General features: G+C 41.7%; 1 protein-coding gene across 3 annotated transcripts in view; it reads left to right on the forward strand.

Moving 5' to 3' along the window:
• The first annotated feature begins 1,748 nt into the window (after positions 1 to 1,748).
• nos1 (nitric oxide synthase 1 (neuronal)) overlaps positions 1,749 to 27,704 on the forward strand; it is a 101,761-nt gene continuing 75,805 nt past the window's right edge. The window contains exons 1-2 of one of the 3 annotated variants that reach the window (XM_067439497.1): positions 1,749 to 1,788; positions 15,132 to 15,865. In XM_067439497.1, coding sequence (XP_067295598.1) covers positions 15,159 to 15,865 — 707 coding nt within the window. In that variant the 5' untranslated portion in view covers positions 1,749 to 1,788; positions 15,132 to 15,158. Of the gene's footprint in view, positions 1,789 to 12,895; positions 13,087 to 15,131; positions 15,866 to 27,704 lie in introns of those variants that run through there. The other 2 variants (XM_067439498.1, XM_067439496.1) reach the window with 2 other exon arrangements.

Consider the following 27,704-nt stretch of genomic DNA (forward strand, 5'->3'; position numbering starts at 1 on the left):
AATTACAGACCTAATTACATGCAGGTATTTTTTAAATGTAAGTACAATGTAAAAACATGTATGTACACAATAAGTCCATTGTATCAAATGATTAATTACAATGTTACTACATTGTACTTAAGGCCACCTAATATAAAGTGGGTCCACATTTTGTCTCACAATTCTGACTTTTTTTCTTTTTTCTGATGTTATCTGATGTAAACTTGAAATTGCGAGTTATAAAGTCAGATTTGCACGATATTAACTAAACTTGCAATTGTGAGTTTATATCTCGAAATTCTAAAAAAATTTCTCACATCTGACTTTTTTATATCACAGGAATGCATGATATAATTAAAAAAAAGTTAAGTTATAAAGTCTGAATTGCACGATATAAACTTTTTCCTCGCAGTTGCGAATTTATATCTCGCAATTCTGACTTTTTTCTCAGAATTGCGTGATATAAACTTGCAATTGTGAGTTATAAAGTCAGAACTGCGTTTTATTAGCCTGACGTGGTCATCCTCAATTCTAGTCAGAATATGAGTCTGAAACGGCTCCATTGGGCTGTGATTATGGGGCGTGTTTCAACCGAACCAGGAAAGACCTCAACTGGACAGACCAACAACCAATCAGAGCAACGAAGCGACGCATTGTCAAATCTTAACAGACAGAACTCAACTGCACTGTGTTGCCAAGTCCGCGTTTTTCCCCCCGGGGGTTGTTTTCTATGTTCACAGGTTGAAGTGACTATTATGTGATATATAGACCCATGAGTGCGAATTTTAGCAGGCATCCTTGCCAAAATAACACATTTTACCCCCCAAACGCCATTTTTCTCCCGGAGAACCCCCCCGAGAAGCCATTGTTTAAGGCTAGTAGTAGGCGGGTTTTGTTGTAAAAACTTGGCAACCTTGTCTGCACGCATGCTGAAATCAGGCTGGAAAATACGATCTTTGCTGGTGTTGTAAAAAAATAAAATAATTTAATGATACACAGAGTACTTACCCAACATGATCATTATCTTTGAGAGAAATTATGTAAATATAAATATAATCCAAGCCCTTTTGATGACGTGCATGATTACGTTACTGTTGATCATCTGTCCGTCATCATCTAAAGCCCGCCCTGATGATTTCATTGGTCCGGACAGTTTCTATTCGGGGATAATTACTCCTCTATGGAGCAAGGCCGGACCGAACTGCCCGACCTAAAAAAATTGTGGGCGGGGCTAAGTTCGGCTGGCATCCAGGCTAGCGTTTTATAAAGTCCAGTTCTGAAGTCAAATTCTGAACTTTTTCTCAGAATTGCGTGATATAAATTTGCAATTCTTAGGAATAAAGTCAGAATTAATAAGATGTACACACAAAAAAGTCCGAATTGTGAGATAAAAATGCATTTTTTTAATTCTGTGGTGGAAACAAGCTTCTATATAATCCTGCCTTTGAAGATCAATTTTATATATCTTTAATTTGAAGGCTTATTACAACCAAAAATAAAAAAATATCAAGATATCGCATCTAAGCTCGACACTACTTATTGTTTGCAAAAATCGAATGAATTAATTTAAATAAATACAACTTTTATTTTTATTTTCGATTTTAACTTCGAGTGACACTGAACAAATATTTAGGAAAATATCTAGAATGTTTTGTGCAGTTTAACAGCAGAAAAAGCAGATTAAGGAAAGCTTTTAAAAATGGCATTTTGCACTTCAGGGCTTCCGTAGACACCACCATTTCAGGTCAAGTAGGCCAGTCAGGCCAGTGGAGGAATCTAAAACAGGCTGTGTTTGCAAAAGACAAGAATGTAAGTGTTCGCAACATCCCAGACATATCGAATTTTAGTTTTATACAATGTATAAAAACAGTTGCATATACACAATATGGTTTAAAACCCACACAAATACACCATAAGATAATACAATACAAAAACATAAATGATTTTTTGACATTGAATGCACAAAGAAATCACTGAATTTGGACTATATATAAAATCACTGTTGCATTTGCAGATATTTTTGAGACATATCATGGACATCTGTGTCAGTTTAAGGTAAAACTTGTTTTATGTGCCTCCATTATACATATAAATGAGCAATTTTTATTTAATTTTATTTAATTTTAAATATAAATTCCTTCTTAGTTTAATTATTTGTTAAATGTATAGTTGTTTACTTGCGACATATTTTTGAGTTGTTGCATTGATTCAGTTTTACCCCTGGTTTCACAGACAAGGCTAAAGCTAGTCGTAGACTAAAGTGCATGTTTGAGCTGTTTAAGCTGAAAGCAACTTCCACCGGCATATCTTAAAGTATGTCAGTGCCATTGTTTTGACTCAACATGCACACCAGTAATGTTTTTTGGCACGTTTTTTAAAAGTTTATGCCCTAATTAGTCTAAGCCGTGTCTGTGAAACCGGGCCATGATGTTCAGTTTCTAGTCATATTTTGTGTATGAACACTCAAAAAAAAAAAAAAATGACGTCAAGTGGTTCCACGCAACTATAGTGAGAAATACAAATAACAATTTAGTTATTTAAATAAAATAAATGTACAGAAACTCTCAACCTCTAAATGTCCCACATAACGGAACATTAAACACAAACTCTAACAACATCTTTCCTTTTCTGAAAAACACATACAATAACACTTTAATCCCTAAATTTACTCCTAATGCAGTCCCTTCCAAAGCATGATGGGAACTATAGATCCACTGCTTAGTTTGTTCGTTTCACTCAGCAATGTAAAGTTAACCGAACAAACACTTATTAAGTAAAGCTGACAATACTCGTTTTTAGAAGAAACAACTTAGAAATTTGAAGTTCATGTAGTTACATGAGTGTTTAAGTAATGTGAACAAGGATGATTTGAGTGCAACTAACAACATTGAAAGTAAATTTTTTTGAGTGAAGATTGTCATTATAATATATTGCTCTACTGGTCTAGACAGTTCTATGTAAATATTGGTACTTGATGAAGACAAGGTCCCAACAGATATATTGTAGTTCTTCCCTCAACATGAATTGATTGACAGTGTGAACATAATCATGCAGCCATCATTATGCAAACAGTATATTGGAGTGTTTTATTAGATTTTAATTTCTATGGAACATAGGCAAAAAGTTTGGGGTTTGTATACATTTTTAAAATGCTTTATAAAGAAGTATCTTATTCTCAACAAGGATTCTTATATATATATATAAACTGTTTCTATTTTAATATATTATAAAATCAAAGGTGAATTTTCAGCATTTCGCCAGTCTTCAGTGTCACATGAACAAAATCTTATTCATGGTAATATAAAGTATATTTATTTGGCAAAATATGGAGAGACACCAGATGTTTAAGAAATTATTTGGTTGTAATATTTACTGACATAAATTAGTTAATGCAAAAAAGATTTACATGAATCCAGATGGTCAGGGTTTGGCTGGTTAGTAAGGGTCAGTTAGCCTTAATACCATTCTGCTCAACATCAAATGGACTTTTTTCCTGTCAGCTATACCCTTAATGCCACCGATTGCTTTTGTGCACTGTCACAAAGTGGTCAACCAAATATAAACCTAAATGCAAACTTTAAAAATTGACAGGATGAAAAATAGGGACAGTCACTCTATGGAGCTGCCTGGGGTTAAGTGTGTTGCTAAATGGTATAATGGTGATAATTTATGTATCATCCATTAGCTTGGATGCATTAATATTCTTGCATTTATAATTTTGATGATAAATGCATGGGACGTATAGTTTATGTAGTTATTCATTTTTTTAAAGTAAAGATATAAGGACGCCATCATCATGCCTGTCATGCACCACAACTCAATAAAAACATATTTATGACTGGTTAAAGCATTCCTCAGATGATCCTCCAGGTTAGCTATTGCTGTTTGTATATGTCTAGTGGCCTGACAGGTTGTCCTCAAAGCATTGCCTAGGAAGAACAAAGCCAGATGACCAATCACAATTCATGGCATGTTCTTTTGACATTATCTCTTCAAACTATTTGCCGCCCCAAAAGAGGTGTGTCCCAGTTGAACCTGTGAAAGTAGTGCAGAAATGATATTTTAATGATATATCATTACAGTGGCCCTTAAACATGTTTGCACACTTAAGCCACACATTCTTAAAATGCAAAAATGTCATTGCATTAGATAAAATGTCAAACCAAATGCCATTTATTTAAAAGAACGAACTCTTCTCAAGCAAAACATGCTTGTTTTTCTAAGTGATGGAACATCAGACACACTGTCTAAAAAAAGGAAAAATAACTGTTTCCTCTCTGCATTTATTTTCTCTCGCCTGCTTCCTAGTTATCTAATAAACCTGTACACTGCCTGGCCAAAAATCCATGATTGGATCATTATTGCTCTGATTATTATGTTTCTAGCATGCTATGTGTTTAGCAACAGTCCTTTAAATCCTAATTGATGGATTGTCTAGCTTTTCATTTCTTAAACAACCATGTAGGAAGACACATTATGGCCATATTCCAGGATGACAATGTCAAGACTCACCCAGCTAAAAATGTGTAAGAATGGTTGTGAGGGAGCATGAAGGATCATTTTCCCACGTGAATCGGCTCCTCTGAGTCCAGAGGTTAACTTCATCGAAAGTCTTTGTGCCGGAGGAGACTTTACAGAGTGCTGGACTCTTGCATTGTCAATACATGATCTGGAACAAAAGTTGATGCACCTCCGCAGTGCAATGTAGCAAATGTAAAATGTAAATGTAACCTGTTCATAGTTAATGTGATGAACTGCAGCCAATCAGAAGATATTTGACATTTTATGCACTCTCGATGTCATATCACACTGTTATTGAGTGATAACAGTGTGATATGACAGTGTGTACAGAAACTCTGCAAAAATATGTTCTGTAGCAGAGTTGGTGTAATTGTAGGAAATTCAGGGGACTTTAATTGTTTCCCCCATAATATGACCACAACAATCAACATATGCAGGCTTCATGTTGCCTGCAGTCAAATGTAGCTTCATTTCTCTATGAACTGTTCAGTGTCGATTGTCTGTTAGAATGGTTGTTTAAGAACGGTCATGGACTTTAAATCCCTAAATGTGTTTTTTTTTTTTTTTTTGTCTTTGTGCGTGATATAGAGCACAAATTTGGACCAGTGAGACTTAAATTGTAGATAGAGCTACTCAGCACAGAAAAAAAAGAGCCACTTCCAAATGCCATGTTGTGAAATACGAAGGGCACTTGTGAAGGGGGTGATATTTGTGGGGTTGTTTCAAATGAAAGCAACTGTTTCCTTACATGGAGGTCCTTTCCATGAGGACGTGAGCATGGAATGGAACATCAGTCCATTCAAAAGAGAGCATCTGCCGTACTCACTCCGAAGGCCATCTCAAGTGAGTGTGAATGGTGCAGAGCACTGTACTATACTGTACTGTTATTCTGCCGTTTTCATACATGTCAAACATATTAATAGGCACTTTGATTCACAATTATATTAACCTGGTAAAAAAACGATATATATCTCCCGTTTGTTTTTTAATTTCTTGAATCATTAGGACAGTTAAAGTGACCAGTATACACTGTCAGAAAAAAAAGTACAGTGCTGTCACTGGGGCGGTACCCTAAGGTACAAAACTGAAAAGGTACTAATATGTACCTTAAAGGTACTAATACAAACTCTTAAAGTACTGATTTGTACTTTTTAAGGTACTAATATGTACCATTTAGGGGTTATTTGGGGGGGGGGGGGTACACAAAGATGTACCTTTTTACTTTTGTACCTTAGTGTACCGCCCCAGTGACAGCACTGTACCTTTTTTTCTGAGAGTGTAGCCTTGAGTGAAAGGATTCAGTTTGAGTATATGTTTCTCTTCAAAGTGCCCATAAACAGTGAATGTAAAAATGTATTTGAAATTCATATTAAGCAATGTTTCTGTATAGAATCGCTTGGTTCTGTTTGGTGTATTCGTATGTTTTACTGTTAAACTGTCACCTCCCTTTTTGGGCAAAGATTTGAATTTAAATGGTTATAATTCACAAATCCTTGCAACTAATGCTGCAGGTTCAAAAAAAGGAAAGCGTGAAAAAGTTATAGAAGTTTAAGTTATAAAAGTTCTGTAAAGCAAATTAACTACTTTAAGCATTTTTATTTGATACAAAATATATATATTACAAAATAAATTGGACTCAAAAATAGCAAAAACAATTATTTGTGTTCAAAAAAGATTTCTTTAACTACCATTTCCATGGTACATTTTAAAATGGGTTCCACAGGATGAATTTGAGGTTTTTAAGCTTTTAAATACTATAATTAATGATGATTACTAAAATATTTGATAGACAAAAATGGCAATAAAAAACTATGCCAAGTGTCCCTCTACCATTTGTTTGCACCAAATGCCACAGTACACAATTGGAAAACAATTTGAATTAAATATCCGAGAGTTTGAAGCAAAAGAGTTTTTCACAACAATCTTAACAGCTGTTCCATAATTTACTCACCTTCAAGCCATAATATATGTATATGACTTTCTTCTTTGAGCTGAACACAACTGGAGTTAAATAATATCCTGGCTCTTCTCAGCTTTGTAATGCATTGAATAGTGAATCGTTTTTTAAGCTCCAAAAACTGCATCCATTCATCATAAAAGTAATCCATATGGCTCATTTGGGTTAATAAATGCCAAACTATGTTTTTTTTTGTAAGAAAACTTTAAACTATAATCACTGGCTTCTGAAAACACCTGGAAGTTCCGGCGGAAGGATGACCTGACCCAGTGTATGATGGATGTATGATCTAATAATAATAATATTTCTGAACATTTATAGTGCTTTTCTTGATACCCAAATTGCTTTATAGAAGGTGGGAATCTCCAACCACAAGTGTGCAGCATCCACCAGCCACACTGTGCCCACCACACACCAGCTTATTGGTGGAGAGGAGATGGAGTGATAAAGCCAGTCATTATATATGGGAATGATAAAGAGGCTATGATGATGGACCGAGGCCAATGGGCAAATTTGGCCAGGATGCCCGGGGTTATCAAAAATATTTAGATCAAAATGGGACAAATAATTGCATAATAATATAGTCATAATAGTAAATTATTAAAGAAAATTAATTTAATTTTTGAATTTCAGAACATTTTTGTCAGTAAAGTGCTGGTTCAAAATGACTGCTTAAAGAGACAGTGCACCAAAAAATTAAAAATCTGACAATTTCCTCACCCTCAAGTTGTTCCAAACCTGTATACATTTCTGTTATGTTGAATTCCTACCATGGAAGGAAATGGTGCCCCCAAAGCAGCCTGGTTACAAAATTTCTTCAAAATATCTTCTTTTGTGTTCAGCAGAACAAAGAAACTCATACAGGGTTGGAACATCATGATGGAGAGTAAATGATGACAGAATTTTTATTTTTGGGTGAGCCATCCCTTTAAAATGCACCAATATAGGCTACTAAAGAGTTATTTAGAAATAAATAAAATAATCAAATGTAAAATACTATAAAATGTGTTCTGTTGCAAGCTTGCATAGGCCTACTTGATTCCATGTTTATTGTTGAGCTGTTGTCATTGTTTAATTGTCACTCTTATCAGTACTATCACTCTTTAAATGCCAAGTTCATAAATGATTTTCAAAAACTGATTCAAAACCGATTTGGAAAAAAAACCTACACACAAAATAACTTATTTTCAATATAAAAAAGTGATTGGGCATGATTATGTAGCATTATGGCTTTACAATCAAAAATGTGGTTATAATGGAAGTCAATGGGGCAAAAACAGCCACGAACATTAAATGAGGGAGAAACAAAAACTGATTCTGTACAAAAACTAACAATGCATCAAATCTAAAGTTGTTACTAATCTTTGACATGCTCAATAATGTGATAAGAGGTAAAAAAAAAAAATCCAGTCCACAATAATTTTTTATATTGAAAATAAGTAATTTTGTGTGCATGTTGTGTTTTTTTCCAAATCAGTTTTGAAAATCATTTATGAACTTGACAAGTAAAGAGTGTTTTGTTTTATTATTATGGTACTGGATTGGGCCGAAAAGCCTCATAAATTAATAATCGTATTAATTCCTAAACTCTGGTGCATTTCCATACTCAGTAATAAATAATAGACTATATAATCTGGGCAAACCTGGTGGGATGTCCCCACCAAAGCTGAGACCAAACCTACGCCCTTGCATGATTAATCAGACCAGGCCACCTTCTTCCATTACTCCGTGGTCCAGTTCTGATGCTCACGTGCACAGGGGTCAGCATGGGCACACTGATGCGGTTATGTAGCCCCATACGCAACAAACTATGATGCACTGTGTATTCTGACACCTTTCTGTCAGAACCAACATTAACTTATTGAGCAATTTGAGCTTCAGCTCGTCAGTTTGATCGGACCACACGGGCTTTTGCTCCCCACTTGCATCAATGAGCCTTGGTAACCCATGACCCTCTCGCCGGTGCCCCACTGCTCCTTCCTTAGACCACTTTTGATAGATACTGACTACTGACAGCTCTGCATAAATCGAGTTACCCCTCCCACTTCTACTAGTTTTACTGAGATTTCTTATCCTGTGAGAATTGGCCATTAATATTACAGGTGTCCTGTGGTAAAATTACATTACTCCATCTACCCTTGTCAAACTAATCCCATCCAAATAGAGCTTTGGGCCACAGGGTGATATGTAGTTGTAGCACAGAGGATAGAGTAAAACAAAGCATCGGTCTTGAGTTAGAAATCTAAAAAGAAGCTTCAGGAGGCATGTATTAACCCACAGGAGTCAGATTACTGTATTTGGGTATGGATTTATGATGGATGGATGGATGCACTTTTTGGAGCTTCAAAAACTATTCAATGCCATTACAAAGCTGGGAAGAGCCAGGGTATTATTTAATATAACCCTGATTATGTTTGGCTGAAAGAAGAAAGTCAAATACATGGCTTGAGGGTAAGCAAACTATGGGATCATTTTGGGTGAAATATTGCTTTAAATTTAGTGTAGCAACCATCATAATTATGGGAGATATTCATTTTTGAAGGCCGATGCAAAACCCCTTGCTACATCCCTGTATAAATCAGTTGTGTGGCTGGAAAAAACTGGAGCTTCATCAGACAGATATGAAGAGTGGAATATAAACAGTTATAATATACTTCTATACTGTTACCCTTCAGACTATGAGTGAGTGAGGAGCGTTTCTGACTTCAGAGGTCCAGGGGCTGCACTGCAGTCGCTCTCATGCCTGACATGCCACTGAGACTATGATCACAGGCAACATCTGTCACATTTATCTCGAACATACAGTTATCTACCTGAAATGCAGCTGACCTGTCACAAATCTACCGAAGGGCACTCTACAAATCCACGAGTTTTGTTAAAAATACACCACCACGACGTCAGAGGGCTGCTATCATAGATTTGTCATGTAAGATATTACAATTCAGCTTCATGCAGTACGCTTGGTCAAACTAATCATTCTCACACTATTTTTAACATGGTTAAATGGTTTTTATGTTGTATTACCTAGAGTTATTATAGCATATAAACCATTAAATAATAAAAAGTTCTTGAAAAAACAATAGTGTATTTTACACACACACACATATATATATATATATATATATATATATATATATATAGTATGTCACATCTTATTTGGTCAAATCACGGCAACCATACTATATATCACCTTAACACAGACAAGAACTGGCAGTGTGTTGCAATGTGACACTACCCACAATCCCTCGCAAACTGATAATATGGCTATAAAAAGAAATGACAAAATAGAAACATTTGTCATTTTTAGCTAAACGTCTTGAGTTTCTGCAGCTTTCATTGAGAGGGCGCACATGTAAATGTTTGTTTGCTACTGCTGTGTGTGTGTGCGTGTGTGTGTGTGTGTGTGTGTGTGTGTGTGTGTGTGTGTGTGTGTGTGTGTGTGTGTGTGTGTGTGTGTGTGTGTGTGTGTGTGTGTGTGTGTGTGTGTGTGTGTGTGTGTGTGTGTGTGTGTGTGTGTGTGTGTGAATTAGATGGGTGTAAGAAGAAAGCGTGTGTGATGAGCCACAGTGCACGGTTTCATTAGGGGGCAGATGGCAGCACTCAAGTCAAGTCGGAAGTGACTGACATAATGGCTCGACCAGGCCGACAGGCAGTGTGTGTGTGTGTGTGTGTGTGTGTGTGTGTGTGTGTGTGTGTGTGTGTGTGTGTGTGTGTGTGTGTGTGTGTGTGTGTGTGTGTGTGTGTGTGTGTGTGTGTGTGTGTGTGTGTTTGCATTTGTTCATCACAGATTGAAAATCTCCCATGCACTTCCCCATGCACAGAATCCCCTCAGATTTTGCCTTTTTACTTTATGTGTTTGGGTGAGGTTAATTTACTAATCATTTTATGGGTAGAAAAGGAAAATAACTGCGTTAATAGCTAGTAAACATGCCTTTAATTGTTATTTTGAATGTTAGTGAATGAGTAAAACACTATCCGGTGGTCTCACATAAGTCTAATACTTTTAATATTTGATAAAACATTGTTTGTATTATTATTTTTCTTTTTTCTCTTTTGCTCTGCATGCTTTAACAATGCACGTCACATAACTTATTTATTATTATAAGTTTAGTTTGTAATAAATACAGTCTTGTTTAATAAAGTAATCAGAATCTCTGATGTTAGACTGTGGTCAGTCTGGATCTTGTTAAACGTGTCTCTCCTCCTGTGGTGCAAATTCATATTCGTCTGTTTATGCTGCCTGTTTAAATAAAGATCCCGTCTGAATGATATATTGCAAAAACAATATTAGGGCTTATGAAAAAACATCTAGCTTCCAATGTATGCATAGCAGGCGTTGACACCAAAAACCTTTATTTAAATTCGTTATGACTGGCGCATGAAGAATGAAGAATGAAGAGATTCAGTTTGTCTGGCTGCATTGAGAGATTTATTTAGTGGGAAAAAGCATCTTACCAAAAAATAATAAATAAATATTACTTTTATGACCTAGGTTTATTGAATGAAAACATGTTTTTGTACATTGTGTGGGTGTTGCTAATAAAGTTGTAAACTCAAATAGACATAAAATTGGCAGATTAAAACTACATAATGCAATGTGCCTAATTATTATTGATTTTGTATAATTTGTGACCTTTTAGTATCAAAAGGCTGAAAGTTTTTGTGTAGTGTAAAAATTAACACTACAGTAATGTGTTATAGAAAGTATGTGTGTGTGTGGTTTAGGGTTTCATGAGGACAAAATGTCCCCACAAAGATGGCAAAATCCTTGTCCATGTGGGGACATTATTTGTTCCCCATGAGGAAAACGCTAAATTATATTATTTAAAAATGTAAAAATGCAGAAACTTTTCGGTTGTGGGTTTGAGGCTAAAATATGCAAAATCATCATGTCTGTGGAACGTCCCCATAAAACATGTTTTTCTATCCCGGTGGTGACTTTAACCCGAATGCACACTGACTCATGGGGACTCGTGTCACCTAACACGAACTAAATTGAGGTCCCCATGAGGAAGCAAGCTTATAAATCATACAGAATGAGTGTTTTTGAAAATCCAGAAAGTTTTGTGGGGTAGGGTTAGTGTATGGGGAGACAATATTCAGTTTGTACAGTATAAAAACCATTACGTCTTTTGAGAGTCCCCACAAGGATTGCTACCCAGACGTGTGTGTGTGTGGGGGGGGGGGGGTGAGCCTGTTTATGTGGTTTATGAGGACACAAATTTGTATAACTACATGGGTATTACACTGGTATTACACTATAAATGTGGTTTATGAGGACATATCAAATGTCCTCATAATTCAAACGGCCTTAAAAACATACTAAATGATGTTTTTTTGAGAAATTAAAAATGCAGAATGTTTCCTGTGATGGGTAGGTTTAGGGGCAGGGGCAGTGTAAGGGGATAGAAAATACGGTTTGTACAGTATAAAAACCATTACGCCTATGGAGAGTCCCCGTAAACCACATAGACCAACATGTGTGTGTGTGTGTGTGTGTGTGTGTGTGTGTGTGTGTGTGTGTGTGTGTTATAGTGTGCGTCCATGTGTGTGGTTCATGCATGGCGTTGTTCTCCTCTGCTGCTTGACCATGTATGGGACATCCACTAAGATAAAGGCATTATTTCAGAGGTTGATCTTGCTGTTTTTCACAGGATTGTGTGGTTAAGAATTTTATTTTTGATCAACTTAATCATTCATCTGCTGGGGAAGCCAAAAGAGTTTTTAAATGAATGCCAAATGAAAAATAAAACTTTGATCAACAGATCTTCATGTTGCATATGAATTCAGTGTCGATCTTAGTCACTGAAAAATATATTTCGACTCATTGAACATGAGAAATTGATTTTGTTGCAGTATTACCTGTAAGGTTGGGATTTGTTGTACTGAGTGTCTAAGTAATTTTGATGTAGCTATTTAAAATAGTGTATATTAAATATCTAATATACAGGACCAGGGCGAGCATTTGTGATTTGTGTTAATCTGCTTGCTCAAAAGTTAAATGGCAAATGCATGTAGTATAGTGCAAACATCTGAAAACATAACAGAATATCTCATAATAAATCATATCATAAACCAGACCTGACCTTTTGCTTGCTTACCTCAAAATGGATTTTTATCCTGCAGATGCACAGTATATTTGTACTGTGTTGGTCATGTATGATAGTGATATAACTTATGTAGCTAATATTTTAGATTCAGCTTTGTTCATATACAACCCTCTCCTCTCCTATTTCAAATATTTCTGCTGTAATTTTAGACTTTTCAATTATATTATTCATCGTGTTTAGTCTGAAGATAAACACATATTACTGTGCATATCATTCATTCCCATATATGCCAGTGCACTGGGGTTGTAAAACCCTCCCATTGAGGGAGGCAGAGCGTCGGGAGGGATGGATGACAGAATGACAGCAGTGCGCGCGGAATAAATGCTCGCGTTCCGGAGCGACAGGAGCGCAGAGCTTCTCACGCGCTGCGTGTTTATACAGCGGCTCGCTCAGACATGCCACGCGTCTTCTGAGTGGGACATCAAGAGCAAAAAAACTCTTAACCTTCCATCGGAATATTGGCAGGGGGGATAGCCGCACTGTTTGAGGCGATATTTATATCTTTTTGAAAGTGGAAAGGTAAGTTGCGTTGTTTTTTGTTTTGTTCGGGTTTTTTTTTACTGCCAAAAGTATATTTTATCATTCATTCCACATGTTTTGTGAAATGCATACTGTATATACGATGATGCTTTGTGAAATGGGCATGTGGAGTTGCTGTAGCTCATGATTCAACTGGTGTGTCCTGTTGAACATGCATGCATGGCTATAGGTCAATGTTTCTGATAACTCCTCATATATTTAACGCACATTTATTATCATTTGGTTTTTAAAAAAAAGGACTATAAGCTATAATCGAGTGCCTTTGTGCATGTGAAGTTCTTGCCTGCTTTTGAGAACTGTAAGCATGTGCTTCTATATTAAGATTAGGGAACTTATACAGGTTTGAAGTATGCGCTTTGTAGTATTTATTCAACTTTTTCTGCTTTATAGCAGAAATATATGTGCGTGAGATTTATTTAAACATTATTCTAACGGTTTACTGATTTCACAAATGAATTAATTAAGTATTTTTAAATAAAGTTACCCATATAATCTGTGTGCAAAGCATCTGTATCTGATGAAATAATAAAATCAAATAAAATCAAATTTGGGAATTTTGTATCATAGATCTCGGCAAATCGTGCTATCATTAGGATAATAACAACAATCACCAATACATGTTTGAATAAATATGAGCTATTTACCTGATCTGTCAGTTAAGTTGCTTTTAATAATGAAACTTAGTGTGGGCAGGTAGATTCAGTCATATTAAAGTTTAAATACTTAAAACAGGTAAGAAAACACAATGAAGCAGATTTTTTTTCCACAGTGTAGCCTACCAGCAAAATGTCAATATTCTGTACTAATAGAGGGATACTGTGTTTCTTTAAGAGCTTATGATTTTCTCAATGGGATATGTCATTGTAATCCATAACAAATGTGTTATTTTATCATTCATGAACTGTCCTTGAAAACAAGTGTATTATAAACAAAAAGTTATTAGATCATGCTGTGAAGCTGCAGTGCAATTGTTTGTTGAGTTTTTTCTGTTCTACATTACAAAACACTCCCTATAATTGTAATATCTCATGACTCTAAATCTGAATTAGAAATGCCGCATTTTGACAGAATTGGACAGTAGTTGTTCACACGAGGCCATATGCGTTTCCCGCTGCCAAGAAAGGCGAGATTCAGGAAGAATGTATAATAAGTGATTCTGACATGAACGTTTAATTGAGACTGAGCATGATGCTCATGAAGGAAATGCTACTGGCTTGTCAACAGAAAGGAAAGAGGGAACTGAAGTCTATCTTCACAGCTTGTACGCTGTGATATGAGTCACTACTCAATCACTGAAATTATTAAAAAATATATATTGTGACGGATTGAACTGAATGACTTTTTCTTAGAAATAATGACTAAAGCAATAGTTCATCCCAAAAGAAAAGAAAAGGTGGTTATTATTTACTCCCCTTCGTGTCGGTCCAAACCTGTATGATTATATTTCTGTGGAACAAAAACAGCATTTGGAGGAATCTTCACAACTTATGCTCTATATTTAAATTCTATTAAAGCTGTACAATAGTTTTCTTTGTATGAGTACTAGACTGAAATTGAATTGAATAATGTTCATTATTTGCTGATAAACATCCCCTCCAATAAGCTGATAACTCAAGAACCATTCATTCAATCTGATTTGTGAACCAGATCAAGAGTTCATTGACAAAATTCAAAATTCATTCACAAATCAGACTGATCAACGCATAGTCATACGGACTACTTTCATGTCACTTTTTTTTTTCTTTTCGCTTTTTGTTCCATGGAAATATGACAAAATACAAGTTTAGAACAAATTATTTTCATTTAACTATTCCTTTAAATCCCTTCTTACAGTACTTAATTATATTCAGACATAGTTGGACCTAATTGAGGGTCTGGATATTTTCTTAAATGCCACAGGATGCCATTACAGTGAATTTTACAGCCCTATTTACAGTTTTGCACATCTCTGCATGTCTTCGCCTGCCGTGGCTGACACATTTGACATCTTGCTCTTCTTTTTGTCACATTCAACTCAATTGCAGATCAGCGCTGACGCACACTAAGACACAATGCAGGAATCTGAGCCCAGCGTGTGTCAGCTGCAGCCCAACATCATCTCAGTGCGCCTCTTCAAAAGAAAGATCGGTGGGCTTGGCTTTCTGGTCAAACAACGTGTGTGCAAGCCGCCCGTCATCATCTCTGACCTAATTCGGGGTGGGGCGGCAGAGGAATGTGGGCTGGTCCAAGTCGGAGACATCGTCCTGGCCGTGAACAACAAGCCTTTGGTGGACCTGAGCTACGAACGTGCGCTCGAGACCCTGAAGAACGTGTCGCCCGAGAACCACGCCGTCCTGATCCTCCGTGGACCCGAGGGCTTCACCACTCACCTGGAGACCACGCTGAGCAGCGATGGTAAACCCAGAACGGTTCGCGTCACCAAGCCCGTCAACCCCACTCAGAGCAGGCCATGCGAACGATGCTCGCCCCTCACGCCCAACATGACCAAAGAGCTCAGGGCGATAGAGAACCTGTCCTCTGCCTACACTCCCGGGAAAGAACCGCGGGAGAACAAACCCCTGATTCCCCTGCTGGCCCAGGACTCTCTGCTCAGAGAAGGAGGCCATTCAGCCCTCCTCCTCAATGGGGTGGAGGAGAACAACGACCTGCTGAAGGAGATTGAGCCAGTGCTGAAGCTCATCAAGAACAGCAAAAAAGAGATCAATGGAGAAGGTCAGAGAGTCATAGACAGGAAGGATGTCGAGGTGCAGGTGGAGAGGTGAGTGGTGTTTTTACTGCAACATACACTGTAAAAAAAGTCTCCAATTGAACATTTTCTAGTGACTGATCACATCAAATTTTTTCAGTTGGCCGAACTGAAAATCTGTGAATTGATGCAATTTAATTCACAGAAATTCCATTTTGGCCAACAAAAAAATGTAGATCACTTGAAAATTTTCAATTGGAAACCTGATTTTTTTTAATAGGGTGTTTTAGTAGGGTGGCTTCCTGGAAATACATTTTTCAAAAAAAATAAAAAAAAATAAAAAATTACGAGGGCAATTATACATACAATTCACTGCAGTTTTCATCTGAAATAAACACTAAACTAAAAAAAAAAAAAAAATTGTTTTTTGTTGGTTTAACTTAAAAAAGTAAGTAACCTGGTTGCCTTAAAATTCTGAGTTTGTAGAAATTAAAAATCTGAGTTGATACAATGAAGGAAATTTGTTTAATAAATAGAAACTCAAAATATTATTGTATCTGAACCACATAAAACATTTGATAAATCATGAAAATAGCACTATTTGGCGTGTTTCACTGCGTCATCAGAAATAAAACACAATTACCCAATATGCTTATAAAATCTTTTAATAATATTTTAATAAAGGTTGTCGAATCTCAAAACATGTTCATTGTATTAACTAAAAATTTTAATTTCAATGAACTCAAAATTTTAAGGCGACAAGGTAACTTTTTTTCTAAATATTTTTTTACAGTGTAGAGACAGAAAACACCAACAAATTGTATTCATTTCACACCAATATTAAATATTACAGGGCACATTATCAATTATTAAAGACTTTTTGTATGACCTATTTTTTTATGACCTTTTTGTATGACTTTTTGTATGACATGGTAAATTTGCTTGGTAGCTCACCTAGTAGAGTATTACACTTTCAATGTGAAGTGCTCTGAAGCATGAGTTAGGATAAACTCAAAGGCATGGTTTTACGGACAGGGCTTAGATTAGGCAAGGCATGTTTATTTAAAGCACAAAATCACAAAATAAAAGCAATTAAAACTGTTATAAAAGGAATTAAAAGAGAAACAAATATGATACAGTTATAAAAGGAATTAAAAGAGTAAAAAGATGTGTGAATCATATTTTTCACAGCTGCTTGTTTTATTTGTTTTACCCATGTTGATTGTACTGTGTCTGTGGTATTCTTTTGACGTGCTTAAGTAATATATTGGACGTCTTTTTACAAATTTTCAATGATTTCCCCCCCTAAAATCGGACAGGAAGAGCAGATTTGGTCCTCAACTTTGAGTTTCGCATTATACTCACTACCACAGACTCAGACCATCAACTTAGATGAAGCCTTGGTTTAATTGGGACATTGAAGTAGCTTTCATAAACGTGCCTTAGAAAAAACATTGGGCCTCATTCATGAAACACGAGCAGAACGAATTTGTGTGTAAATCATTCGTAAAGCCGCTCTGACGTAAGTTTTCGGATTCACGAAAATGTTCGTATTTTCAAAATGTTAGTTGGTACGAAAGAAATTTACACCTGCTCCCTAACACGAGTAAATGGTGCGTAAAACATTTGAACGTTCTGTGTTCTAATTTAGGCAAACCGATGACATTGCATTTTGATGCACTATGCAGGGCAGGCCTACCATAATAATATTTCAAGAGATGATTTACCCCGTATTTTTTGTTTTGTTTGTACTGTTTAACGTTGGGTAATAGGCAGGCTCGTCACTGTTCTTTTTTTACCAGGCTGTCCAATCACATTGGAGGGGAGGCGGGACAAAAACTACACCGACCAATCATCTGACTTGTACACGAACCGAACAACAATAATAGAGAAGTTAATAGTTTATTTTTTATTTTTTACTGCATTTCTAAATTCAGTAATATTCTTCAAAATGAGATACTAGTATCACATTACTACCATGGATATTCTAGCAAAATATCTCAGCTGGAAAACCGCTGCCCTTGCAAAGCGCTTTCAAGCGCCACCAGCTGTGCATTTTCAGAAGAGCACCAGGTGTTTAGCTGGCTAAAAGATGCTTTGTTAGACACATGATAATTTAATATTAATTTCTAGTCACATGGCCAATTAGTCTCTTCAACATTTATGCAAAATTCTGGAGCCAAACCTGAGAAAGATTTCCACTAGAGTCCACAGCATTCTTGGTCACGTCCAAGGGGGTAATCTAGGGGCGCCCATAGGGGGCCATGCCATTGCTTACCAAGCCATCACCTGCTGTTAGCATCCCATTGACTCCCATTCATTTTTGAGTCACTTTGACAGTGAATAACTTTACATCTGAGGGGTTTAAAGACTCCATTTGTCCATTGTTTATTTCTAAAGAAACACGACAATGCATAAAAGGCTCCATTACCTTGTATCTTACACTATCGCCCCGTAGAAGCTGTTTTTGTAAAAATAGGCTAACGATTGCGTCATAACCAACGCGACTCTGTCGCACAGTTGAGAAATTACCGTATAGACCTGAGGAGACACTCAGAAGCAATCTTTTACTGTCTATGAGACAGTCGGGGGGACGTGGAGACATAAAGTCTGATAAAGTCAAGGGAGAAGAATGGAGAGAAGCCCATAGTGAGCCAAAAGCAACGGGATAAAATATTTAAACAACGGGATTCAGATTTCACTTTCCACAACTACTAGAAGTGTTTTCGAACCTTTGATTATGTTTACAGTGTGCAAGATAACATGAGTTCATGTTTCGCGTGTAAAAAAAACTGTATTTTTCACACAATTTACTTATCTGTACAGCGCTGTTTCCTCTGTCCTAAAAACGGCCTGATGATTTCCTTGTTCTATGAAGTCCCTCCTTCAGAAACACATAACGAGTTCTGATTAGGCCAGCGCATCCTGTGTTGTGATTGGACAGCAGCTTAGCGCACTTTGCCCGGAAAGTTCCCGCCTCTTACCATAACGGGGAGATGCAAGCGCTGAATGCACGCTCTTCTCCACGTGGGAGAGCAACAAGACCACGCCCCCTATTCTGCGTGTTCTTGTGGGCGGAGGGTTAGTCAACAAACGGTTCTAGTGACGTCATTACATCCCTGCACTTCCTGCTGTAGTCCAAACCGGCCGTTCGCTGTAGGCTTTGAAAGGGAACTTCTGTTAAATAAAATATCTCGCTTGGCATTGAACTTTGAGCTTTTTTGAGTAATTGTACAGGTATTATTTATGCTCTAACAGCAACATTACACACTAACTAAAGTTTGAAAGATGGAATCGCGAAGAACGGGACCTTTAACAAATAACGTGCCATTGTCTTTGTAGATTAAAGACGGTCCTCCTGGGCAAGAGAATCAAAATAACGTGGCATTGTTTTTTGTCGAAGAAATGTGGCCCTGTGCACGAGAATCAACAAATAGCATGACATTGTTTTTTGTAGATTAAAGGCGGCCCTGTGTGCGAGAATTATCAATTAACGTGCTGTCGTCTAGAGTAAATGTGGCCCTGTACACGAGAATCAAAAAATAATGTGCCGTTATCTTTGCCAGCAATATGTGTCTTAAAATAATTAATTTAGATCCCAGATTTTAAATGAATGTTGTAGGATGTAGGCTATAGCTTACATCTGTGACGGTCAGATAGGGATAGACATTCTGTGCATTTCTACACAACATAGTTTATCGTGAAATTTTGTAGAAATTGCTAGCTGATGTTTAATCAGTAACTGCTTTTAGACCTAGGTGTCCGCATGTTCTGCTTCTGCAGATGTCAAGCGTTTGGGCCGTATATCTGAACAACATAACCGGACAGCTGGAATTCCAACCTTAGTCGGCTGTTATACTACTACACCTCTTAGTATTTCTGATGGACATAATGTAAATGAGCTCACATGTACTGTGGAGTACATGTATGAAAGCAGTTAGTCTTTCGGCTAGGACGGAAATATGCTGTTCATGTAAATAGTCATTGTAACAAGGATCTTTTATTGATTCACCATTGTGACAACAGAATTCACCATTGTGACAACTCAAAACTACTATAACTATAATTACGATAACGACAATCTCTATTTTCTGTTCCCACCTCTCAAGACTACGTAAACCCACAATGAGAGCCAGGGCTGCAGCGCCTATGTTTGCCTGTCGTTGCGTCATATGACGCGTTCTCTGGGAAAAGGCGGGTTCCCTTTCAGTCGGTCACGTTCGACGTACGTCAGAACTGAACCGACGAATTGGGATCTGCCCTCAGAGACCTATCCACTTCGAGTGTGTAAAAACGAGCCAATCGGAGATTGGCATGTGATCCACACATTCCACGCTCCGCCCCGCAGCGCGGGTATAAATAGGAAGTGGAATGGTAGATCAAATGCTTTCAACTTCGGAGCCGAACAGTTCAATACTGTTTCCACGAAGAGTGTTAAAGACAAGCTGAGTCTTGGAGAAAAGGAGGAACTGCCAGTGCGGGTGTCATAGCGCTTCTCAGCGAGTGACCGCATATTGTTGCAATCGCTTGCATTCAAAAGAGCTTCCAAACTGTTGGTTCGCTGGGCGTTTTCCTAAAAACATTTGAGTGTCACACGCAGGCTTGCACTGTGGACTGCGTGCTGACCGCGGTCATCTCCCTGAGTGCTTCAGCACAAACTAAAAGAGCAGTTTTTCCATTCTAAAAGAGCAACACGGTTTGACCCTGCGTCTTTTTCAAGATGTCATTCAAACCGTGCATTCCTGGAATGCAACTGTTTCCTGTCCTCATTGACGGCCACGATCGCATGTGAAATTGCGGTCGTGGGTGATTCATGTTCTCGCAGAAGAACATGGTCACGTCGGCGCGTTGTTCGTCTCACCCTTTCTCATAAAAGGCTTGAGTGTTCAGCGCGCCGTGTGCCGTCGAGCGGCCGGCTGACAGCGGTGGTTGTCACAGCAACCGACGCGCGTCAGCCGGTGCTCTAGATGCGCGGCCGAGACTATGAAACCTCAGATGGGGTCGAGTCCCTTCGCCTATCCCCCGATCTAGTTCATTTCTAGTGTTACTGGAAAAGGGCTACTTTGGCTGATAAGCGCTGGTGGCCTGAGGATTACAGTGGGGATTCCCCGCCGGGTAATCCCCGCGGGCCCCCACTCCTCTGTCGCATCAAAAGCTTGCTGAGACTCTGTTCGTGGGTGGTACGGATTCTCTCATGAGAACATGACCACGTCAGGGCATTGTTCGCCTTGCCATCTTCATTGAGGCTTGAGCGTTCAGTGCGCTGTGTGCCGTTCTGACGGCCACGTTCACTGTCTCACATGCCTGCTTGTAGTGAGAGATGGAATCGCTGGTCCTGGAAGAGAAAGGGCTTAGCGTTTCATTTTTTGCGCTGGCAGAGGACAGATGTCAATTGCTGCATCGGAGAGAGGGAAATATGGAGGGTCAAAAGGGCCAAAAATGAGACAAAAAAAAAAAAAAAAAGTATCATTGTTTTCCCTCTCTCACTGCCCTCTGCCCTGCACGCACGAGGGTAGTCCCAGCCCAGGGGTTGTGCAGGAACTGCGTGCGGTGTTGGACCTCGCCCTATAGGCGACGAAAATCACTGCACGCTCCCTGGGTCAGGCGATGTCCACACTAGTGGTCCAGGAATAGGGGGCTAACCTGGCAGATATGCGCAAGAAAAGCCTGTCTGTCGGGCTGGCCTCCTCGGCGACGCCATCGAGAACGTTGCCCAGCAGTTCTTGGTGGCCCAGAAGCAGACAGAGGCGTTGCATCAGGGTGCCGACGACGAGCTGCTCGGTCGTCGGTCGCGGCGCCTCTGCCGGCTTGTCGCCGAGGGCATCCCCTCCTGCGTCCGCCTCCACCCTGCTAGAGCCGAGCAGCAGCCTCCACTGGAGGAGCAGGGTGCCGGGCGCGAGGGAGGCGCCCAACCCGTCCAGGGCCCCGCTAACCGGCAGGCAAGCGCAAGGGGACGCGGCCCTGAGACGGACAGGCTGGGGAGAACAGGAGCTGCTCGGGGGGAGGTGATATTCGTATCCCTCCCCCACCCCCCCGGAGGAGGACCGGGGGGCCCTGACTGGTTAACGTTCTGCCACTGGCTCTCCGGAGTCCAGCGGTACCCACATATGCAGAGCAGTTTCCTCTCTCTCTGGGCCTCAGAGGGCCAGGTTGGAAGTGTGCGACGCCCCCGGGCCTTGCTACTTCCTTCCTCCCCTCTCTCGCCAGGGGGCAGTAGTGTGGGCATCGAGACCGCCCCTGGGCCTTCTCACCCACACTCTGCCCCAACCTGGAGTACTCGGACAACACTCCGGGCCGCCTTCGGGCCTCCCGAGTAGGGTCTGAGTGCCCCACCCCCCTGCCTTCGGGCAGCAGGCAGCAGAGTGGGCTTCGAGGACGCCTTCGGGCCTTCTCACCCACTCTCTGCCCCTCCTGGGAAGACTCAGACAACATTCCGGGCCGCCCACGGGCCTCCCGAGTCGGGTCTGAGCATCCCACCTCTCTGCCTTCGGGCAGCGAGCAGTCGAGCGGGCTCAGAGGACGCCTCCGGGCCTTCTCACCCGCTCCCTGCCCGCACCAGGAGTGCTCGCGCGACACTCCGGGCCGCCTCCGGGCCTCCCGAGTCGAGCCAGAGCTCTCCGTTGCGCTGCCCCACCCCGGGCATGTCTGTGGTGCCGTTGGTCCCGCTCGTACGGTCCCTGGGAGCGTGGCTACAGCTCCCTCGACCGTCCCGTTGGCTCATCCGTGCCATCAGACTCGGCTACGCGATTCAGTTCGCGCGCCGGCCACCCAAGTACAAGGGCATCCTCTTCACCTCAGTGCGAAGCAGCGATGCTCAAGTCTTGCGGTCAGAGATCGAGGTCCTACTGGCGAAGGACGCGATCGAGCCGGTTCCTCCAGCCGAGATGAAGTCAGGGTTCTACAGTCCCTACTTCATCGTGCCCAAGAAAGGGGGTGGGCTCCGGCCAATCCTGGACCTGCGCTTCCTGAATCGGGCCCTGCACAAGCTCCCGTTCCGGATGTTCACGCAGAACGCATTTTCAATGCATCCGTCCCCAGGATTGGTTCGCAGCGATCGACCTGAAGGACGCGTACTTCCATGTGTCCATACTCCCTCGACACAGACCGTTCCTACGCTTGCGTTCGAGGGGAGGGCATACCAGTACAAAGTCCTGCCCTTCGGGCTGTCCCTGTCGCCTCGCGTCTTTACGAAGGTCGCCGAGGCAGCCATTGTTTCACTCCGAGAACGCGGCGTTCGCATTCTTAACTATCTCGACGACTGGCTCATTCTCGCCCAGTCTCGGGAGCAGTTGTGCGAACACAGGGACATGGTGCTCAGTCACCTCAGCCAGTTGGGCCTTCGGGTCAACCGAGAGAAGAGCAAGCTCTGTCCTACGCAGAGAATCTCTTACCTCGGTATGGAGCTGGATTCGGTCAGCCAGACTGCGCGCCTCACGGAGGAGCGAGTCAGGTCGGTGTTGAACTGCTTGAATATGTTCAAGGGCAGAACAGCGGTCCCACTGAAACTTTTTCAGAGGCTCCTGGGGCATATGGCATCCGTAGCCGCGGTCACGCCGCTCGGATTGCTTCATATGAGACCGCTCCAACACTGGCTTCATGGCCGAGTCCCGAGGTGGGCGTGGCAGAGCGGCCAGTACCGGGTCCCAGTGACTCCTTACTGCCGCCAAACCTTCAGCCCGTGGTCCGACGCTTCGTTTCTCCGGGCCGGGGTGCCCCTAGAACAAGTGTGCAGGCATGCTGTGCTATTCACGGATGCCTCATCCACGGGTTGGGGGGCCACGTACAACGGGCATGCAGTTGCGGGTCTGTGGACGGAACCGCAAGTGCATTGGCATATCAATTGCCTCGAGTTGCTAGCAGTACACTTGGCACTGCGCCGCCTCAAGGGGCCGCTACGTGGCAAGCATGTACTGGTCCGTACGGACAGCATGGCGGCCGTTGCGTACATCAACCGTCAGGGTGGTCTACGCTCCCGTCGCATGTTCCAACTCGCCCGCCACCTGCTCCTGTGGAGTCAGAAGCATCTGAGGTCGCTTCGGGCCATGCATGTCCCTGGTGCGCTGAACCAGACAGCCGACGAGCTCTCTCGGCAGCCAGCACCTCCGGGAGAATGGCGACTCCACCCCCAGGCGGTCCAGCTGATATGGGACCAGTTCGGAGCCGCACAGGTAGACCTGTTTGCCTCTCCGGACTCGACCCATTGCCAGTGGTACTATTCCCTGACCGGGGGTACCCTCGGCACAGATGCACTGGCGCACAGCTGGCCCCGGGACCTACGCAAGTATGCGTTTCCCCCAGTGAGCCTTCTTGCACAGACCCTGTGCAAAGTCAGGGAGGACGAGGAGCAGGTCTTGTTAGTTGCGCCGTATTGGCCCAACCGGACCTGGTTCCCAGAACTAACTCTCCTCGCGACAGCCCCTCCTTGGCCCATTCCCCTGAGGAAGGACCTTCTTTCTCAGGGACGGGGCACTCTATGGCACCCGCGTCCAGACCTCTGGAATCTTCATGTCTGGTCCCTGGACGGGACGCGGAGGTTCTAGATGGACTACCACAAGCAGTCGTAGATACCATCTCTTCAGCTAGAGCCCCCTCTACGAGGCGCCTCTATGTACTGAAGTGGAACCTGTTCGTTGAGTGGTGTTCTTCCCGCCAGGAAGACCCCCGAAGGTGTTCGATTGGTGTTGTGCTTTCCTTCCTGCAAGACGGGTTGGAGCGAAGGCTGTCTCCCTCCACCCTCAAAGTGTACGTCGCCGCAATAGCGGCGTATCACGACGCAGTCGAAGGTAAGTCCGTCGGAAGGCACGACCTAATCGTCAGGTTCCTCAGAGGTGCGAGGAGACTAAATCCTCCTCGTCCATCCTCGATACCCTCTTGGGACTTGGCTCTAGTGCTCAGAGCACTTCAGAGCCCTCCCTTCGAGCCGTTGGAGTCCATTGAGATTAAAATCCTGTCAATGAAGACAGTGCTCTTGACTGCTTTGGCCTCGATCAAGAGGGTAGGGGACCTGCACGCACTTTCGGTCAGCGAATCGTGCCTAGAGTTCGGGCCTGGTAACTCTCACGTTGTCCTGAGACCCAGGCCCGGATACGTGCCCAAGGTTCCTACCACTCCCTTCCGGGACCAGGTGGTGAACCTGCAAGCGCTGCCTTCGGAGGAGGCAGACCCAGCCCTGGCTTTGTTGTGTCCGGTCCGTGCTCTTCGCGCTTACATTGACCGGACCCAAAGCTTTCGGACCTCAGAGCAACTCTTCGTCTGTTACGGAGGCCAGCAGAAGGGAAAGGCTGTCTCCAAGCAGAGGTTAGCCCACTGGATAGTGGATGCTATAGTCTTGGTTACCAGTCCCAAGACGTGCCTTGCCCGTTCGGTGTAAGAGCACACTCCACTAGGAGTGTTGCTTCTTCCTGGGCGCTGGCTCAAGGCGCCTCGCTGACAGACATTGTAGAGCTGCGGGCTGGGCGACACCTAACACGTTTGCTAGGTTTTATAGCTTACGTGTAGAGCCGGTATCTTCCCGCATCCTCGCCCCTGGTGGCCAGGAGCGCTAAGTGCCCGTTCTAAGTGTCGGCTTGCAACGCCATTCCCGCCCTCTGGGCCGGATACGTGCGTTTATTTGTCTCCAGTTGTGTTCCCCGGGAAACCGGCTAACCCTGTCGAGCTCCTCCGTCACCCCATGCGGTGTCAGACGTTGCGGCCCGTCTGACGCTAGGCCTGCACCCGTATGCTTGTGGAACGTGGTTGTAGGCTGGGTTCCATATGTAGCGGTTCCCTCACGGCAACCCCATATGTGTATTCGTCCACGGTATCAGCTACCCTTCGGGCTAGCTCCGTGTCTTTCCCTCGACAGAGCCCGCTCTGTCGTCTCTGGGCGTGTTCTTTCCCCCCTTCAATTAGGTTGGAACCACCCCAGAGACTGCCATATGTTGCACTACCCTGCCAGGTTAGTCCTTATGTGTATTCCGCCACCACTCCTTCCCTGAAGGACGTGGCCCCGCAGCGTACCTCTTCCGAGGGGGCACGCTTCCCAGCGGTCTATGGTCACTCTAAGTGGGTCTTGCAGAAACAGCAGTGACTGACCTCCCTGCTTGGAGCCCTGACTTCCGTACCATACTAGACGGTCCAGTGCGCTCAAGCAGGACGCTGGAAGGGCCAGCATCCTGGCGTTTTCCAAAGGGATCCCAATTCGTCGGTTCAGTTCTGACGTACGTCGAACGTGACCGACTGAAAGGGAACGTCTCGGTTACGTATGTAACCCTCGTTCCCTGAAGGAGGGAACGGAGACGTACGTCCCGTCGCCAGGAGCTGTGCTTCAGCTAGGAGCCCAGTCACGGATTCGGCTCCTCAGTTGAAAAAAGCATTTGATCTACCATTCCACTTCCTATTTATACCCGCGCTGCGGGGCGGAGCGTGGAATGTGTGGATCACATGCCAATCTCCGATTGGCTCGTTTTTACACACTCGAAGTGGATAGGTCTCTGAGGGCAGATCCCAATTCGTCGGTTCAGTTCTGACGTACGTCTCCGTTCCCTCCTTCAGGGAACGAGGGTTACATACGTAACCGAGACGTTTTTGGAGCGTAGCTTAGAACAGGCACTTTTTTTCTTAATTTATGCGTGTGGGTGTTGTAAAACATATGTATTCTTATGTATGTCTTTTTAAATTAACATTTTCATACAAGATTCTGTATAAATTAAGTTATAAAATTAAACTGAAAGATGGCCTTTAAAGGCGACCCTGTGCATGATAATCAACAGAAGAATATTTTTTTATTTTTTATTTACATTATTTAAAACCTGACATTTCAACATTTCTTTAGACATATGTATCATGTTTGTATGACAAGTTGTCACTAAGGTACAATTACATTTCTAAAAAGTATCAGAACAGACTTCATTGTCAGAGAGGCTGCAGATCGCGCATAATGTTTGTTTTCTTTATTTTGCAAAAGCACATTTTGTTTTTATTGTGAGTATACACAAATAAAAGTAGAAACTTAACAGATTATAATGATGTATAACATTTGCCTGAAAGAAGTCTTTTTTCGCACTGATGAGAAGAAAAAAAAACAACGTTAACACGCCTTTGATGACTTCAGAGAGTTAATGTTGTAAACAAATCAAGAAGACATCCTGCTCTTAGAATCAATCTGCTAAACAGTTTGCCACCGTTATTGTGTATTAATTGTCTAAAGTGTAATAGAGACTGTGACAACGAACCCTAATCTATTTCCTCTATTTTTATTCACATGGGAATGGTTTACGAATAGCTAGCCTTTATTGATGCATCATGCTTCAAAAACAACATTTTTGGGGAGAGTTCAGTTTTCTTAATGCATATTTTAATGAGTGCATTTTGTGTTTATTTGGTGAGCCGTGAGTGAGTGATCTGACCATAGTGTATTTATTCCATTCAGTCTTTGAAATTACTCTTGCATTGAATGTTCATATTACGCTTAAGTGAACAGGGAGTACTAACAGGCAGTGTGAAAAGCCTCCAGCAACATTAAAAATAGAATGGATAAATTAAATATAGACGTAAATATTATTGTCATTTTGTGATCACACCCCAGTACACCACTTGGTCTAATTAATTATGCCAAAATAATGTGTTACACTCTAGTGCTGTAGTGTTGTCATATTGTTTAACCGAATGAGAGTTACTGTCAGGAATGTGAAGATCAACTGAAGTAAATGCCTCATTACACAATACTGATTAGATTTAGTCCTTGTGGTTCATGAATAGCAGCTGTCATCGTTGAGTGTACAAAGAAAGTTGAAGTGTGTAAAAATAATGACTATTTCCAAACAGGTTTCCCAAACACTTCTGCACTGGTTGGTCAAACAAATAGTCCCGCCCCAAACTCATGCCTTTGGTTGAGTCATTGTTGCTGATGTCGGGCAAGTCTGGATGCTCA

The sequence above is a fragment of the Pseudorasbora parva genome, chromosome 3, assembly GCF_024679245.1.
Source record: "Pseudorasbora parva isolate DD20220531a chromosome 3, ASM2467924v1, whole genome shotgun sequence".
NCBI lineage: Eukaryota > Metazoa > Chordata > Actinopteri > Cypriniformes > Gobionidae > Pseudorasbora > Pseudorasbora parva.